The following is a 14,248-nucleotide window of genomic DNA, read 5'->3' as shown; positions in this document are numbered from 1 at the left end:
TTCTCTGTGATCCTGCTGTGGGCCAGGTGCTCTGCTAGGTTCAGGGGATGCTGAGATAAACAAATATGGTCCCTGCTCTGAAGGAGCTCACAGTTCAACAGGCTCCAGCGTCAGCCCCAGTAAGTGCTGAAATCAAAGTCCAAACCAAGAACCAGGGGAGCAATAAAGGAGGGAGGTGGCAGTGGGGATGAACAAAATCCCTCTACCATAAAAATGTCAAAAACACACAGGTCAAGTAGATAACCTTTGGGCCACACTGAGTGTAATTTTATTGTATGATGAAAGCCCCCCATTGATGACAGTTTGGGTGATCAGGTCACTCTTTACTGAAAGACAACTATGTGCCATGGTAAGTCCAAGGGCATGGAACAGGGGAAGCCCCACCCACCACATAGATACACTCCGGCATATGTGAGCCAGGGCTCCGCAGCCATGCCTGGGGTAACGGCTTAGGCGAGCTGACCTCCATGGGAACCTTCCAGGTACATCTTGGCACAGCAATGGGCTCCAGTCTGTAGTGGATTCAGATAAAGGCAGCACTGCCTTCTCTTGGCACACAGCCATGCCTGGCTGCAGCTGATGCTCTTTAGTCCCTCCTGACACGCAGCAGAGAGACTTGGATGGGAGGCAGGTAGGTGTGCAGTTCATGGCGGAGCTGGAGGGCAACAGGAGCAGGTGAGTACTTCCAGCCCATCTGGCCCATGCGCTCCCCACAGACCAAGGACAGGAAGGGACAGTGGGGGAGAACAAAGGAGGAGGCCACCACATTTCCTGAGCCTCCTGTGGACTGGGCATGGCCTAGGTGCTTTGTACACATAATGTCATTTAAACCTGACAGTGACCTTATAAAGCAGGTAGTATCAGCCGTATTTTATAAGAGAGAAAAGTATATGGAGTAACTTACCCAATGTCTGGATGTGTGAAATTCACACCCAGATCTATCTGGCCCCATAATTTGTTGTTTGATCCCTGAACCCTAAACGAATGGCCAGCTCCCAAGAACTGATGTCCAACACCCCCATGGCCTGGTCCTGCACCTAGGCTCCTGACCTGCTTCTGTCTCCCTGGATTCTTTCTGACCCCTGAAATAGCTTCCAGTTTTGGGGAGCTCAGATATGACACACTCTGGCTTTCCTCTTCGACTGAGATTCACACTTTCTACTTTGATTATCATGTGCAGTGGGCATTTGTCATTTATTTGGCTGTCCTGCTTCAAAACCCCCATGCCATGTTCAGGGAACTACTTAAGGAAATCTGAGGAGTTCTCCTAAGAGAACTTCAAGACCCAAATGTTCCCATTCCCTGGTAGCAAGAAGGGGCACAAGAGGTAGACTGACTGACCCATTCTAATTTTCCGAAGATTCAAACATTCCTGAAAGCCCTAACCCCAGAATTTTACCACTAGAAGCTTTGAGCTGGGTTTTAAAATTTTCCCACTTGTACAAGTATAGCCCAATCTTGGTTCCCATCTAGAGTGTACATGGATGGTATTTTTCTTCCTAGCATCCCTATTTCCTTTGGGGCCTATCCTTCGATTTCCACGTGGTTCAGGTTGGAATGTCAGTCATGGTGGCCCTTGTAGGCCAATAACATCATTCCTTCCTTAGAATGATATGATTAACTTGGGAGAGGAAGTGCCTTGTGATTCCAGGGGTGTCATAGCCATATCTCCTTACAGATGGAGAGAGACTCTGAAGAATAAATGGAGCAGAACTAAGAGAGAGAATGAAAGAGAAAACTTTGACGAAGTTCTAGGTTTCTCAGCCAATACTTTGCCTTTTCTGTATAAGCTGTGTTGGGTTTCTGCCACTTGCCACCAAAAGTCCTGCCTATCTGTCCATGAATATGATTGCCCTTCTCCCAGAGGCCAGAAGGCCTGACCTTCTAAGGGCCTGAGGAAATTGAGGGTGAGAAAAATAATTTTTTTACATAGCAGAGAAGGGGAATTCAGAACTCAGCAAAAACAGGCAAAAGCAAAGCCAGGCAGGGACCCTTAGATATAGCTCCTAATATGCCATAAGAAACTACTAGTAGACTCCCAAGTGTAACAGTTGCTCTTCCTTATGCTGCAGATCTTCCCAGGAGTTCACAAGAATCTTTCACTCTCCTCTTCTCCCCTGGTCCAGAAAGTACCCACTCACCTGGTGCATCAGTCTCTCTGCCACTCTGGGATCAGTGAGGTCTTCTGGGGAGGCCACCCTCAGTCTCAGGAGGAGGAAGCCTTCATCCCCACCTGCAAGTTGAGATCAGTAGGAAGATAAAAATATGGGGGAGTCAGTTCAGAAATCAAGATGTGAATGGTGTTACCCAGCCCCTGTCCCCTCCCCCCAGCATATATGTGCTCATCTCATATGTAAATGTGTCTGTGTTCAGCTAGGAGCTTACGTTTCCTCACTGCAAAGAGAAAGAGAATTCCCTCTCTCTAAACAACCTAAAGGTCCATCCCTAGAGGACTAGTTAAATAAATTATGATAAAACAAAATGGAATGCTAAGCAGCCATAAAATAGTGTAATCTTTATCATACACTCTACATGCATAAAAAGGAGAATGTAAGATATCCATCCAAATATTAATAGATTTATGTAGATATAGCTAGATATCAATATTATATAGCTATCTTTCATCCTCTTTTTGATACTTCCCTATGCATATTTCATATCCAGAAGAGGGTGCACAAGAAAGCAACACCATTAGTTATGGGTATGAAGAAAACTGGGTAGTTGGGGTCAGCAGTGGGAGAGAGACATGTTATGGTGTACCCTTTTGTATCTGTTGAATTTTAAATCATGTGACTGTATCATCTAATCAACAAATAATAAAGAATTTTAAAATAAAAATATGTTGATAAATTGTTTAGAAAATTAAAATATAATATGAGTTTGTGCATCAAACAGACTTTCATCTGGAACCCCACTATCTTTTTTCTTTAAATTTGTTTTCCTCACCTGCCATATGGGGTAATAATGCCCACCTCAAGTGATGGTTGCTTTTAATTATCATTTTTTAATTTTATTTTTCAATTACAGTTTACATTCAATATTACTTTATATTAGTTTCAGGTGTGCAGCATAGTGGTCAGACAGTCATATACTTTGCAAAGTGTTCCCACCCCAATATTTCAAGCACCCACTTGGCAGCATACATAGATATTACAATATTATTGACTATATTCCTTAGGCTGCACTTTACATCCCTATGACTATTCTGTACTACCAATCTGTACTTCTTAATCCCTTCACCTTTTTCACCCAGCCCGCCCCCATCATATGGTGGTTTGAATATTTAATTAGAGGAAATAACATGCAAAGCTCAGAGTACACTGCCTGGCATCAGAGAAAACATGCAGGGGGTGCCAATGCTTCCGGTTGTGCAGTATTTTTACACTACCTCTGCCTGGAATACAAAAGAAATTTGGCAAGGTGATTGTGATTAATGTTTTTATATCACCTTCCCAGAAAGGCAGGACAAGCTGAGGATATTGTGCGGATGAGGCATGAGGAAGTGCAGGTGGGGGTGGCAGACTGGCCAGGAGTTGAACTGACCAAGCAGCCTTGGACAAGGGATTTCTTCTCTGAGAAGGAGCTGTTGTCTCACAGATGTAGCTTAAAACCCCACACCTTTGCCCAGTTTATTTATTTTGTCACCACTTATGGCACCAACCCCAGCAAGTGCATCTAGTGAGCCCCGCTTTCATGGGGTCCTAGATGCTCAGAGGGCAGCAACTTGGGCCAGGTGCCCACAGGATGCTCCTCTGGGTGGCTCTGGCTGAACCAGATGCTTCCAGAGCATGAGGGCCATGTCCTTCAAATAAGCTTTGGGGACTCGCCTGGGGCACAGGAGTTACTCAGAAGGGCAGAGCTGGAAAGGACTTCATTGTTCATTCCAGCTACTGATGGAGAAACTGAAGCCCAGAGAGGGACAGGGACGTGTCCTGGGTCACTCAGGTTGTTAAGGGCAGAGCCAAGATCTCAAACCATTTCTCCTGACTTTCAGCCCTGCATCTGTCCATACACTGCCCTAACTCTGCTTGTTACTGATTTAGCAAGAATCACTAGAAGATCATGAAGAGGTGACATCAGAAACAGGACTCCAAAGAGGCTTTTGGATCATTCCTTCCTGTCTATTCCTTAAGCATGTAGACATCCTGGAGACTCTAAACTTCAAATCCCCCTAGATCACACATGGGTACTCTCTTACCTGTAGTAACTCCCGTGGTCCGAGCAGTGGTGGGTGTGGCTGTTGGGGACTTTCCTCCCGCCATGTTGGCTATCCTCGAGGTCTTTGCTGAGGCTGTGGTCTTGGCTAAGGTGATGTCTGTTTCTTGGCTGCTGTTGGCTGCAGCCAGATGGACAGAAGGAAGAGGACTCCTGCTGATGGGAACGGGCCCACTGGTTGTGCTGTCTGTGGTAGAAGTCTCTGAGCGAGTGGATTCCTTGATGGTGGCTACGTCTGAGAGGCTGTAGCCCATAGCTGAGGACTCAGCACAGGAAGTTGCTCTGCCCACTGTTGACCCAGCCTCTGTGGAAATTGTAACTGCTCCTAAGACCTCAGCGTGGCTTGTTACCTCAACAGAGGGGGCTGAGTTTTCTTCCAAGGGGTTCATGCTTACTGTCACCAAAGTTCCACTGGGGGTGGTGGCCTCCGATGCTGTTGTTTCTCCTGTAAGGCTGTTGGCAGTGTGTGGGGTCTCAGCTGATTCTGTGGTGCTGTCAGTTGACAAGGCCTCAGAAGGGGTTGTGGTCCTAGTGAGATGTGGTTTTGCTTTAGTGAAGTCAGGCAAAGCTGATGTCTCAGGGGTGGACGGGGTCTTTCCTCCTGTGGGGTTGTGATCGATGTCTGAGGTCCCAGGGATGATGGCAGTTTCTTCTATTTCTATAATGTTGCAATTAGTAGCTTCAATGTTGGTGATCCTGTAGGCAACCAAGGCTTTAGGTGGAACAGTGATGTCAGGTTCCTGGGCTTGTGAAGTGATATCTGGAGCTGAGTTGCTCTCCAAGGCCAGAGCCCTGGCTTCTGCAGAGGTGTGAGCCAATGTCAAGGCATCAATGGTGATCCTCTTCTCTTCAGAGCTGTCATCAGTACAAAGGGTGTCAAAGACAGCTTCCAAGAGACCACTATCTGTCACAGTCTCAACTGTGGTCATTCCAGTTCCTGAGGGGCTATCACTTGTGGCTGATGTCTCCATAGAAGTGGTGACCACAGACATGGACTTGGAAGGTGTTATTTTTGTGAGGGCCCTGGTCTCTGTTGCAGGAGATACGGTTTGGGTTTCCCTGATCTTTGCTTCTGAGATGGTGCTGGCTGCGAGTAAGATCTTATCAAAGGTCTGGGTGCCCAGGGTTTGAGTTTCTAAAGGGGTGTGACTTGGCACATAGGCTTGAGCAAGGTCGGTGGTCTTGGAGGCTCCCTCTAAGCTTGTGTTGACCCCCAGAGTCACAGCAGGCACTTCTGTGTGATTCATTGTCACCAAAGGGCTTGGTCCCTGGGTGCTGGAGCCTGTGTTGGGTAAGACAACTTTGTGAGCCATGAGTCCAAGAGGACTGACGTCGCAGGAGCTCTCACGCTTATGCCCTGGGCACTGCGGGAGCAGGATGAGAGGGGAAGGTGCTTTTACCCCGTGTGTCATCATCTACAAGGAAGAAGGAGATAGTAATGGAAGACCAGTCCCTTGTGGTAGCCTCAAAACTGGGATGGCCCTAACTGATGTCCTCTGGTGGCCACTTGAGGCAAGCCAGCCCCAGAATCTAGTTGATTATTGGTCTGAAGACTTCAGAGGGAATATGTGGGGACAGAATCCAGCCTCAAGGAGGAGCAAGAAAGCAAAAGCCCTTGTGAGCCAAGAACTGCAGAGCAGGGACCACAACCCTCAGAACTTTCTAAAATAATCCTTGTCACTTTCCCATCAATACTTTTCTCATTCAGTAAATGTTTCAAATATAAGAAGCATCTGTGGTTTTGTGTTTAGAGGTAGTTGGGGGATTAGGAGAGAGGAACCTCCAGTGACAATGTGGGTATCGGCTACTGCAAAGGGGAGAGGAGCAGGCAGAGTTCTTGGGGCTCTAGCAAGGATAAAGGGGCCAGCTTCCCATCCCTGTTCAAACCTCTCCTTAACATGGACCTGAGATGATGGGGATGGAACCCCAGAACTCCAGAAATGATGTACCAGGCATTTTTACAGGTAACAGGGAGCCAGGTGAGGCAAAACTTCAGTTTGTATAGAGATGCTCCTAGCATTTCTCCACAGGGTACAATATCTCTGTTCACTTGACCAACCTTTTGAGGTTAGTGAGTGGAGGGCCAGCAGGTGCTCATTGCCCCGGGAAGAGCTACAACAGGCTCTTTCATAGGCTGACAAAGGGGCCTCTCCTGTCTGCCAAAGGGGAGGGGCTCTCTGTTGGTGGACCAAGGAGCCTCCTGGGGAGGGTTGCCAGAGTTAGCAAATAAAAATACAGGATGCTCAGTTAAATTTGAATTTAAAGGTCAGATAAACAAGGAATTATTCTTTTAAAATATGCTTTTATTGATTGCAGAGAGGAAGGATGTGGGAGAGAGCTAGAAACATCAATGATGACAGAGAATCATTAATTGGCTGCCTCCTGCACACCCCCTACTGGGGATGGAGCCTGCAACCCAGAATTGTGCCCCTGACTGGAATCGAACCTGGGACCCTTCAGCTTGCAGGCTGACTATCCACTGAGCCAAACCAACTAGGGCAAGGAATGATTTTAATGACAATTTTTTTAGTATGTGTATTTATTTCTCATGCAATATTTGAGACATCCTTATACCAAAAAAAACTTCATTATCTGAAATTCAAATTTAAGGGGACACTCTGCATTTTACTAGTAACACTACTCTTGGAAGGAAAAGATAAAAATATAAGCCCCCTTTTCAGGGTTATGATGGTTTGAGATGGTCTTTTCTGAAATCTACTGCCCAAAAGTACCTAAGGACTTGAAGGAGGTCCAGAACCATGCAGTCACTTCTATTGGGGTGTCATGATGAGGCCCCAGGTCCTCAGCTTGTCCTCTGGTGTCTCCCACTGAATGGTGAACAAGCACTGGGCCACGAGGCAAGAGACTGGGTTCCAGCCCTAGGTCTGTTGCTTACTAGCTCTGGAGTTCAGTGATTTACTGATGCAAATCCTGACTCTGCCTCTTGCCAGTGAGGCCAGCCACCGGACCTCTTCAAGTCCCCATCTCCTCCTGCCGAGAACCAATTCCAGCATGTAATAATTACAAGAGTTTTACCAAAAGGTTGGTGAAGCTTGAGAGGCTCAACAAGGGTGAGCCACATGTGTAATTTACCTGTTGGAAATGGCTAAAAGGCAGTCCCCCAAAACCTGAATAGGATTGTTAACTGCCAGACAGCTCAAGGCATTTTATTGCCTCCTGTTGGCCAGACACCTGAACAGCTGTAGGCTATTCCCCAAACTGACAATGTTTCTGTATACCCTTTGATACCGTACCCTTTGAAGTGTATATTTCCAGAATGCTGAACCCTTTGTAAGGCTGGGAAAAAGAACCCCAGTACCTCCCTGTGAAAGAGGCTCCCAATCCTGCATTGCCGTGGGGGGAATTAGGAAGTTCTTATATTCCAAAGCCTGCAAGGGTTATTAAGCATGCCTTCCCCACCGTGTCCTTTCAAGGAGTCAGTCACTTGAGGGCACAAACCTATTTTAATACAGTGAGAATGTCCTGCTGTACCCACAGGCCTGTTAGGGAGGTCATGACATTCGGATCTCCTGACTCATCCAGTGCAGTCTAACTACATGCACAAATCATGCTTTTACAGGAATATACTTTCAAAGCCCGAGATATTTCCCTCAGCCTCTCGGACCCTACACAGTGCAAGCAGAGACTTTCTGGGTCAGCCCACACAGCCTGAAGCCCAAACAGTGGTTTGGGTTCTTGGGCTCTGACCATTGACCGCCCCTGACATTTTTTGTCTTTTTCCAGGAGCCTTGTGATGTCACCATGCTTCCCAACCCCATAATCTCTTCATCTCCGGGCTCTCACAATCCCCTCCCCACATCTCTTACCCACCAGGGGTCTCCTCAAACAGAAGACCTCAATATGGGCTCTTCTCAATATGGCCTCTACAGCTCTAGACTGTTGCAACTCTCCTGCTCCATTCCTCAGATGGAACTGGTGGAGAGAAAGCGTGTGGACTCTGGACTCTGAGTTTGAGTTATCTCTTTGCTGCTTGCCCTGCTGCTTACCAACCTGTGACCGTGGCCATGTCTCCTGGCTCCCAGGCTGCATTTTCTCCTGTGTGGTGGAACAGGGGCACCTATTTCATAGGGTTGTGAAGATTCAATTAAATTAAAAGTAAAATGTGCAGCACAAGCCTTGCAGATCAGAGTGCATGCAAGAGGTGGGTGGTTGCTCAGTAGTGGGCATGTGTGGCATTAAATCCTGGCTCTGCAGATGAGTTACTTAATCCCAGTAAACTTCAGTCTCCTCACCTTTCAGGGTTGGGTAGGAATCATATCTCTCTCCTAGGGTTAGTGTGAGGATTAAAAAGATAGTGCACTGCATGCAGTATATGGGATATCACTGTACCTTCCTTTCAATTTTGCTGTGAATCTAAAACTGCTCTTGAAAACTAAAGTCTTTTTATTATTATTATTATTGATTTCAGAGAGGAAGGGAGAGGGAGAGATAGAAACATCCATGATAAGAAAGAACCATGGATCGGTTGCCTCCTGCACGCCCCCTACTGGGGATTGAGCCTGAAACCCGGGCATGTGCTCCAACCAGGAATCGAACCTATGGCCTCCTGGTTCATAGGTTGATGCTCAACCACTGAGCAATGCCAGCTGGGCTAAAGTCTTTAAAAAGCAGGAAATGACAGCCTCATCAAGATAAGAAATGAGCCCTAACCGGTTTGGCTCAGTGGATAGAGCATCGACCTGCGGACTCAAGGGTCCCAGGTTCAATTCCAGTCAAGGGCATGTACCTTGGTTGCAGGCACATCCCCAGTAGAGGGTGTGCAGGAGGCAGCTGATCGGTGTTTCTCTCTCATTGATGTTTCTAACTCTCTATTCCTCTCCCTTCCTCTCTGTAAAAAATCAATACAATATATATATTTTTAAAAAGATAAGAAATGAGCCTGAAGGCCAGGAACCCCACTCCCAGAGAAGAAGTGGATCTGTTTCTGCACCGGTGCTTTAGGAGCCAGCCTGGGGTCCAGCACCCCCACCACCTACCCACCCACCCCGCCCTGCCCCTCCCCCAGTATCATGTGATGGTCCCTCTGCATCTGTTCTCCCAGCCCTTTTTGGATGAACGAGACTGACCCATGTTCAGGGGAATGACTTTCCTCCTCGCTGTGTTGGCTGGGGTTGTTGGGACACTGTGTCATTTCTCAGGGATTTCCTACAGTGTTGGCTCCGCCCTCAGGGTGGGAGGTAATAACCATCCCAGGGATTCTCAATACATTTTTATTACTTAAGCTGGAAAAAAAAAAGATAATGCATGATAAGGATCTGTCAATGGAGGATTATTGATTATAACACAAGGACCACACTGCTGCAGGATGTGGCTAATAGCAGACACTGTGTGTGTGTTTGGGGATAGGGGGTGGGGGAATCTCTGTACTTTCTGCTCAGTTTTGCTATGAACCTAAAACCACTCTAAAAATAAAGTCCATTAAAAAAAAAGATAATGCATGTGACCAGCTTGGCCCAGTTCCTAATACACATCAATATTAGTTCTCTTCTTTCATAGAAGTCCTGTCTCTCAGAATCCACCCTCCCCAAGCAGTCTGTGACAGCCAGATGTTTCACACAAAAACTGTGTTTTGTTAAGGATAAACTTGTCCAGCCACATTCTTTGGCTTTAGTCATATTTATCACCAGCCTGCACCTCCCTGCACCGCACTTGCTCACGCTCCCACAGGCAGGAAGACAAACTCCTGGGAACCTCAAATGATATCCCTCATTTGTATGCACTGCAGTGTTATACATACTTAAGGGGACACACTGCCATCTGCATACTCTTTATCAATGATAGTGAAACACAGGGACCTGATGACTTTTGATTAAATTCAGCTTTAAGTCCTAGCTCTAGAAATCATATCTCTCACTTATATCTACAACCCAAAGACCTAGCCTTTCTCCATAAGCAGCAAGCCCCAGGCAGCAGAAGCCAGTTGCCTGGACCTGACTAATGATTATAAGGCCTGACCTCTGGCAGGCTAAAGATAACATCTTGGTCTAAGTTATGTTTCAGTTCCTGGGCCCTAAGAAGGAACCACCCCCTGGCTGTTTTCCCGTGAGACCAGACAGAGGGACACCAGAACAGACTGCAGAGCTGTCCTCAAGACCTGAAGAAATAATTTATTACCCTCACCTCTGACCAATCAGCTCACAGCATGCCCTGAGCCCCCTAACCCACTGTGTCTTGAGATTTTGCCCCATATATTCTGTAACCTACTTGACATCAGGGAGTTCGGACTTGGAGCATAGCTTCCAGTTCCCCTGGATGGCGCCATTCATCAATAATATCTTTCTGCACTGAAATTCTAGTGTTTGGCTTGGCTAGCACTAGGTGGACAAGTCTTTCTATAAAACAAAAGCAATACCTCACATTTAGCTTTATGGCTAATTTCAATTAGCCCAAGAGAGCTACCCTCACCCACAAAGGCTGCCGGGACAGAAACACACACCCAGAGCACTGCCAGGAGAGAAGCCCACAGGACCCTCCTGCCCTCTTACCTGCAGAGCTCCCAGGGGCCCCAGCCTCCCAGCAGCAGAAGAGAAGAGGCAGAGCCAGGGCCCACAGAGAGCCCATCCTAGCTGGGACTCCAGCCACCGCTGCCTCTCACAGCCACCTGTTCCTGCTTCCTCTACCCAGAGAGGAGGGGCCGGCCACCTGCCTAGGTGTGACCTGGTAGTTTCCAGACTGTGGCCAGCTGATCATCCATGCACAGCCTGAGCGCTGGCAGCAAGATAACTCTCCTGCCCCCTTGCCCAGTGACCTCCCCTCTCTGGAGTTTCATTTGAAAACATGGAATCATTTTCACATGGAATCATACTCACCCTTGGGTCCTGCAGCCCAGGAGGTCATGGAAGATGGTGCTTCACACACCTTTCCTTCTGTCTCCTCCCCTTCAACCTTCCCCCCCTCCTTATGCCTTGGGCTTGGGTTTTTCCTTAGACAGACTTGGATCTCATTCCTAATCCTAGACTTCATTAGTATACTAGTAATCTAGGGAAAATTAGAGAAACTTTCTGGCTGTTAAATGGGCATAATTGCTTCCTTGCTGCACTATTTTGTGAGGGTTACATAAGAGTAAACTCTTGTACAGTGCCTGCTGCCACACACTTGGTGCTCACCAAAAACATATCTCTCGGGTGCCCAGTAAATGAGCGAGAGCCCTGATTCTGCCCTGACCCTCAAGCAGTAGAGAGAAGGGACAGCCCCTGAGGTCTGGAGGAGACAGCTCTCCAGGGTGGGGAAGGCAGGACTCTTAATTATAACATTCCATTGTCACATCCTGTGACTCCGCATCCCAGCCAGAGCCAGGACCATGCCCTGCTGCCAGCCTGGAGGTTCAGGGTGGAGAAGGCACTAGCTGGGAGAAGGGAAAGGGTGCGTGTCTAGTCGCAGTCACAGGGTCTGGGAGGAGGGAAGTGTGAGGGTGAAGACTTAGGGAAACTTAGGGGATTTGGCCACAAAGAAGGGAATGAAGCTGCTGAACACATATCCAAGTGCCTAGAGATGAACCCTATCCCCACATGGGGCCAATGAGCTGGTCGAACAAGGTACCTTGGAGATTTTAGGACAAGGGTTTTATGATGAAAGCAGCTCTAGAAAGGAGGAAAGATGCTGGATCAGCATCAAGAAATCACAAGCTCTCAGGACTAGAAGGGACTTTAAAGTGGATCTAAACGTCTGGGTTCTATTCTCTGCTTCTTCCTTAACGGTAGCCCAGGAGCTGTGTGATCTTGGACAAGTTATTTGTCTTCTCTGGGCTCTGGTCCACAACAGCTCCGCAATCCCCTTGGCCAAGCGTTCTGAGGTTCTGCACTGGGTCTGTGACTGTCTTCCAGAACCTAACCCTGCCCTGGATAAAGGGCTCTGCTGCTGGAGAGAGTCACTCCAGGGTGTGTGGTGAGGGGTTACTGTATGAGAAGAAGCTGAGGGGCTCTATCTGGGGTACAACCCAGCACTTGGGGTCAAGGATCTTAGACTCTAGGTCCAACTACACCATTAATCTGTAGACTGCTCCTGACAGGCTGAGCCCTCCCATTCAACCCCAGTGCTTGGCTTTATAAAATGGGAGGGTGGATTCAGGTATGGAGAAGGGGTCCAGGGCCACAGCACTGACTGAATTCTGCTGGACCCTGTCCAGTAGTGTGTGATCTAGTGTGAAGACAGGAGAAATCCAGCAAGAATGCAACTCCTTTCTGCCACCTCCCTTCCCTGCTGGGCTGCCTCTGTCCCACCCCAGCCAGGAAAGGGACTTCCTCATTCCAGCAGCCAGTGGCTTAATCTACAAACAGAGGAATTCCAGTGCCTTTTCACCCCCACCACACACCTTCACTCTCCAATTCTTCTTCTTTTCATCATATCAATGATCCACAGCCCGGCTCAGCCATGGCAGGTAAGGAGGTGAGGAATCCTCCAGGAGGGAAGCTGGCTGAATGCTTCCCTGAGTTTGCTGAATTTGTCTGGTCCATCTTCCTCTGTTTCTGGGGAAATTTCCAAGCCTGGGCACATGACTGTTAGCTTCAGGGCCATAATAATCAGTTCCTGGACCCCCTTTTCAGCCAAACTCAGTTCTCACCCAGACTCAACATAGGAGGCTATTTTATTAACTTAACAAACATATTTGGAGCACCTGCTGTATGCCACACATTGTTCTAGGCACTTGGAATATATCGCTTAGTAAGACAGATCCCTGCCACGTGGAACTAACTTCCTAGGAGGAAATGGCAAACAATAAACACAATAAATAAGTGAACTATATAGGGAAGAATACTATGGAAAAAAAGAAAAGAAACAAAACAAAACAAAAAAAAAACACCAAAAACTTGGGTCCAGTGGTTGGAGACCTGCAAAGCAACTGAGAAAATATTAACAGGAACAAAGACAGTTTATTTACATTTACACCAGGAAGTTGCTCAGGAGTGAGTAACTCACTAAATAAAGGTGTATTTACCAAATTCAACAAGGGGAGGGGAGTGGGGGAGGGGCTCTGGGGCTTCCACAGGGAAGTTTGGGAGGTTCTGTTGGCTGTCTTTCTCCATGAAAGATGGATTGGCTGGAAAATCCCTCTGAAGGGGAATAATGGCAGCTGCATTTTTGGAAGGTCCTGCTTTAATCAGATAAAGGAAGTTGAAATAACACTGCTTTAATCAGATAAAGGAAGTTGAAATAACACTGCTTTCTGTATCTTCTTTAATGTTTCCACTTTAAAATAATCTTTATAGAGAAACCAAGATGGCGGCATAGGTAAACACCTATACTTGCTGCCTCTCACAACCACATCAAAACCACAACTAAACGGCAGAACAACTACCACCCAGAACCGCAGGAAAGCTGGTCGAGTGGAAGTTCCACAACTAGAGAGGTGAAGAAAGCGCATTGAGACTGGTAAGAGGTGTGGAGGCCTGGAAAGTGCTGGCACCTGGATGTGCTGCTCTTTAAACCGGGAGGGAGATACAAGCTCCCACTTGCTCTGAACTCCAGTTCCGGGCGAGACTCTGGGGGATCCAGACACATACAGGGAGAAACTGGACTGTCTGGCATCGGGACAGAAACACAAGGGCAGCTTACTCTTAGAGGTGCTCACAGTGATCATTGTTCCTGCACGGGGGCGCAGGACACAGAGAAACAGGGACTTCTCCAGTTCAAGGCAGCCATTGCTGTTTGCTCTGCCCTAGTGATTCCCATAGACCCTGCCCCACCCAATTTACAACCCCACCCATGCTGTGTGCATCGGCTTTTGCATATGAATGGCCTGTCCTTTAGCCTAAAACCATGGTCAGCAAACTGCAGCTTGCGAGCCACATGCGGCTCTTTGGCCCCTTGAGTGTGGCTCTTCCACAAAATACCATGGCCTGGGCAAGTCTATTTTAAAGAAGTGGCATTAGAAGAAGTTTAAGTTTAAAAAATTTGGCTCTCAAAAGAAATTTCAATCATTGTACTGTTGATATTTGGCTCTGTTGACTAATGAGTTTGCCGACCACTGGCCTAAAACAAACTGCAGCTGGGTCAGAGAGCCCCAGAGCTTCCA

General features: G+C 47.5%; 1 protein-coding gene across 1 annotated transcript; it reads right to left on the bottom strand.

The window, feature by feature from the left end:
• Positions 1-237: 237 nt before the first annotated feature.
• Positions 238-10,853, bottom strand: MUC20 (mucin 20, cell surface associated). Its single transcript, XM_080657945.1, has 4 exons — positions 10,722-10,853; positions 4,199-5,497; positions 2,142-2,233; positions 238-655 (listed from the first exon to the last, which is right to left on the bottom strand). Exons 1-4 carry the CDS (start codon positions 10,795-10,797, stop codon positions 587-589), a joined length of 1,536 nt encoding a protein of 511 aa, XP_080514071.1. The 5' UTR covers positions 10,798-10,853; the 3' UTR covers positions 238-586.
• Positions 10,854-14,248: the final 3,395 nt, after the last annotated feature.

Source organism: Plecotus auritus, assembly GCF_963455305.1.
Source record: "Plecotus auritus genome assembly, chromosome: 2".
Lineage (NCBI taxonomy): Eukaryota > Metazoa > Chordata > Mammalia > Chiroptera > Vespertilionidae > Plecotus > Plecotus auritus.
Note: the sequence above shows the minus strand (reverse complement) of the source record. Positions and strands in the feature narration are given on the sequence as shown.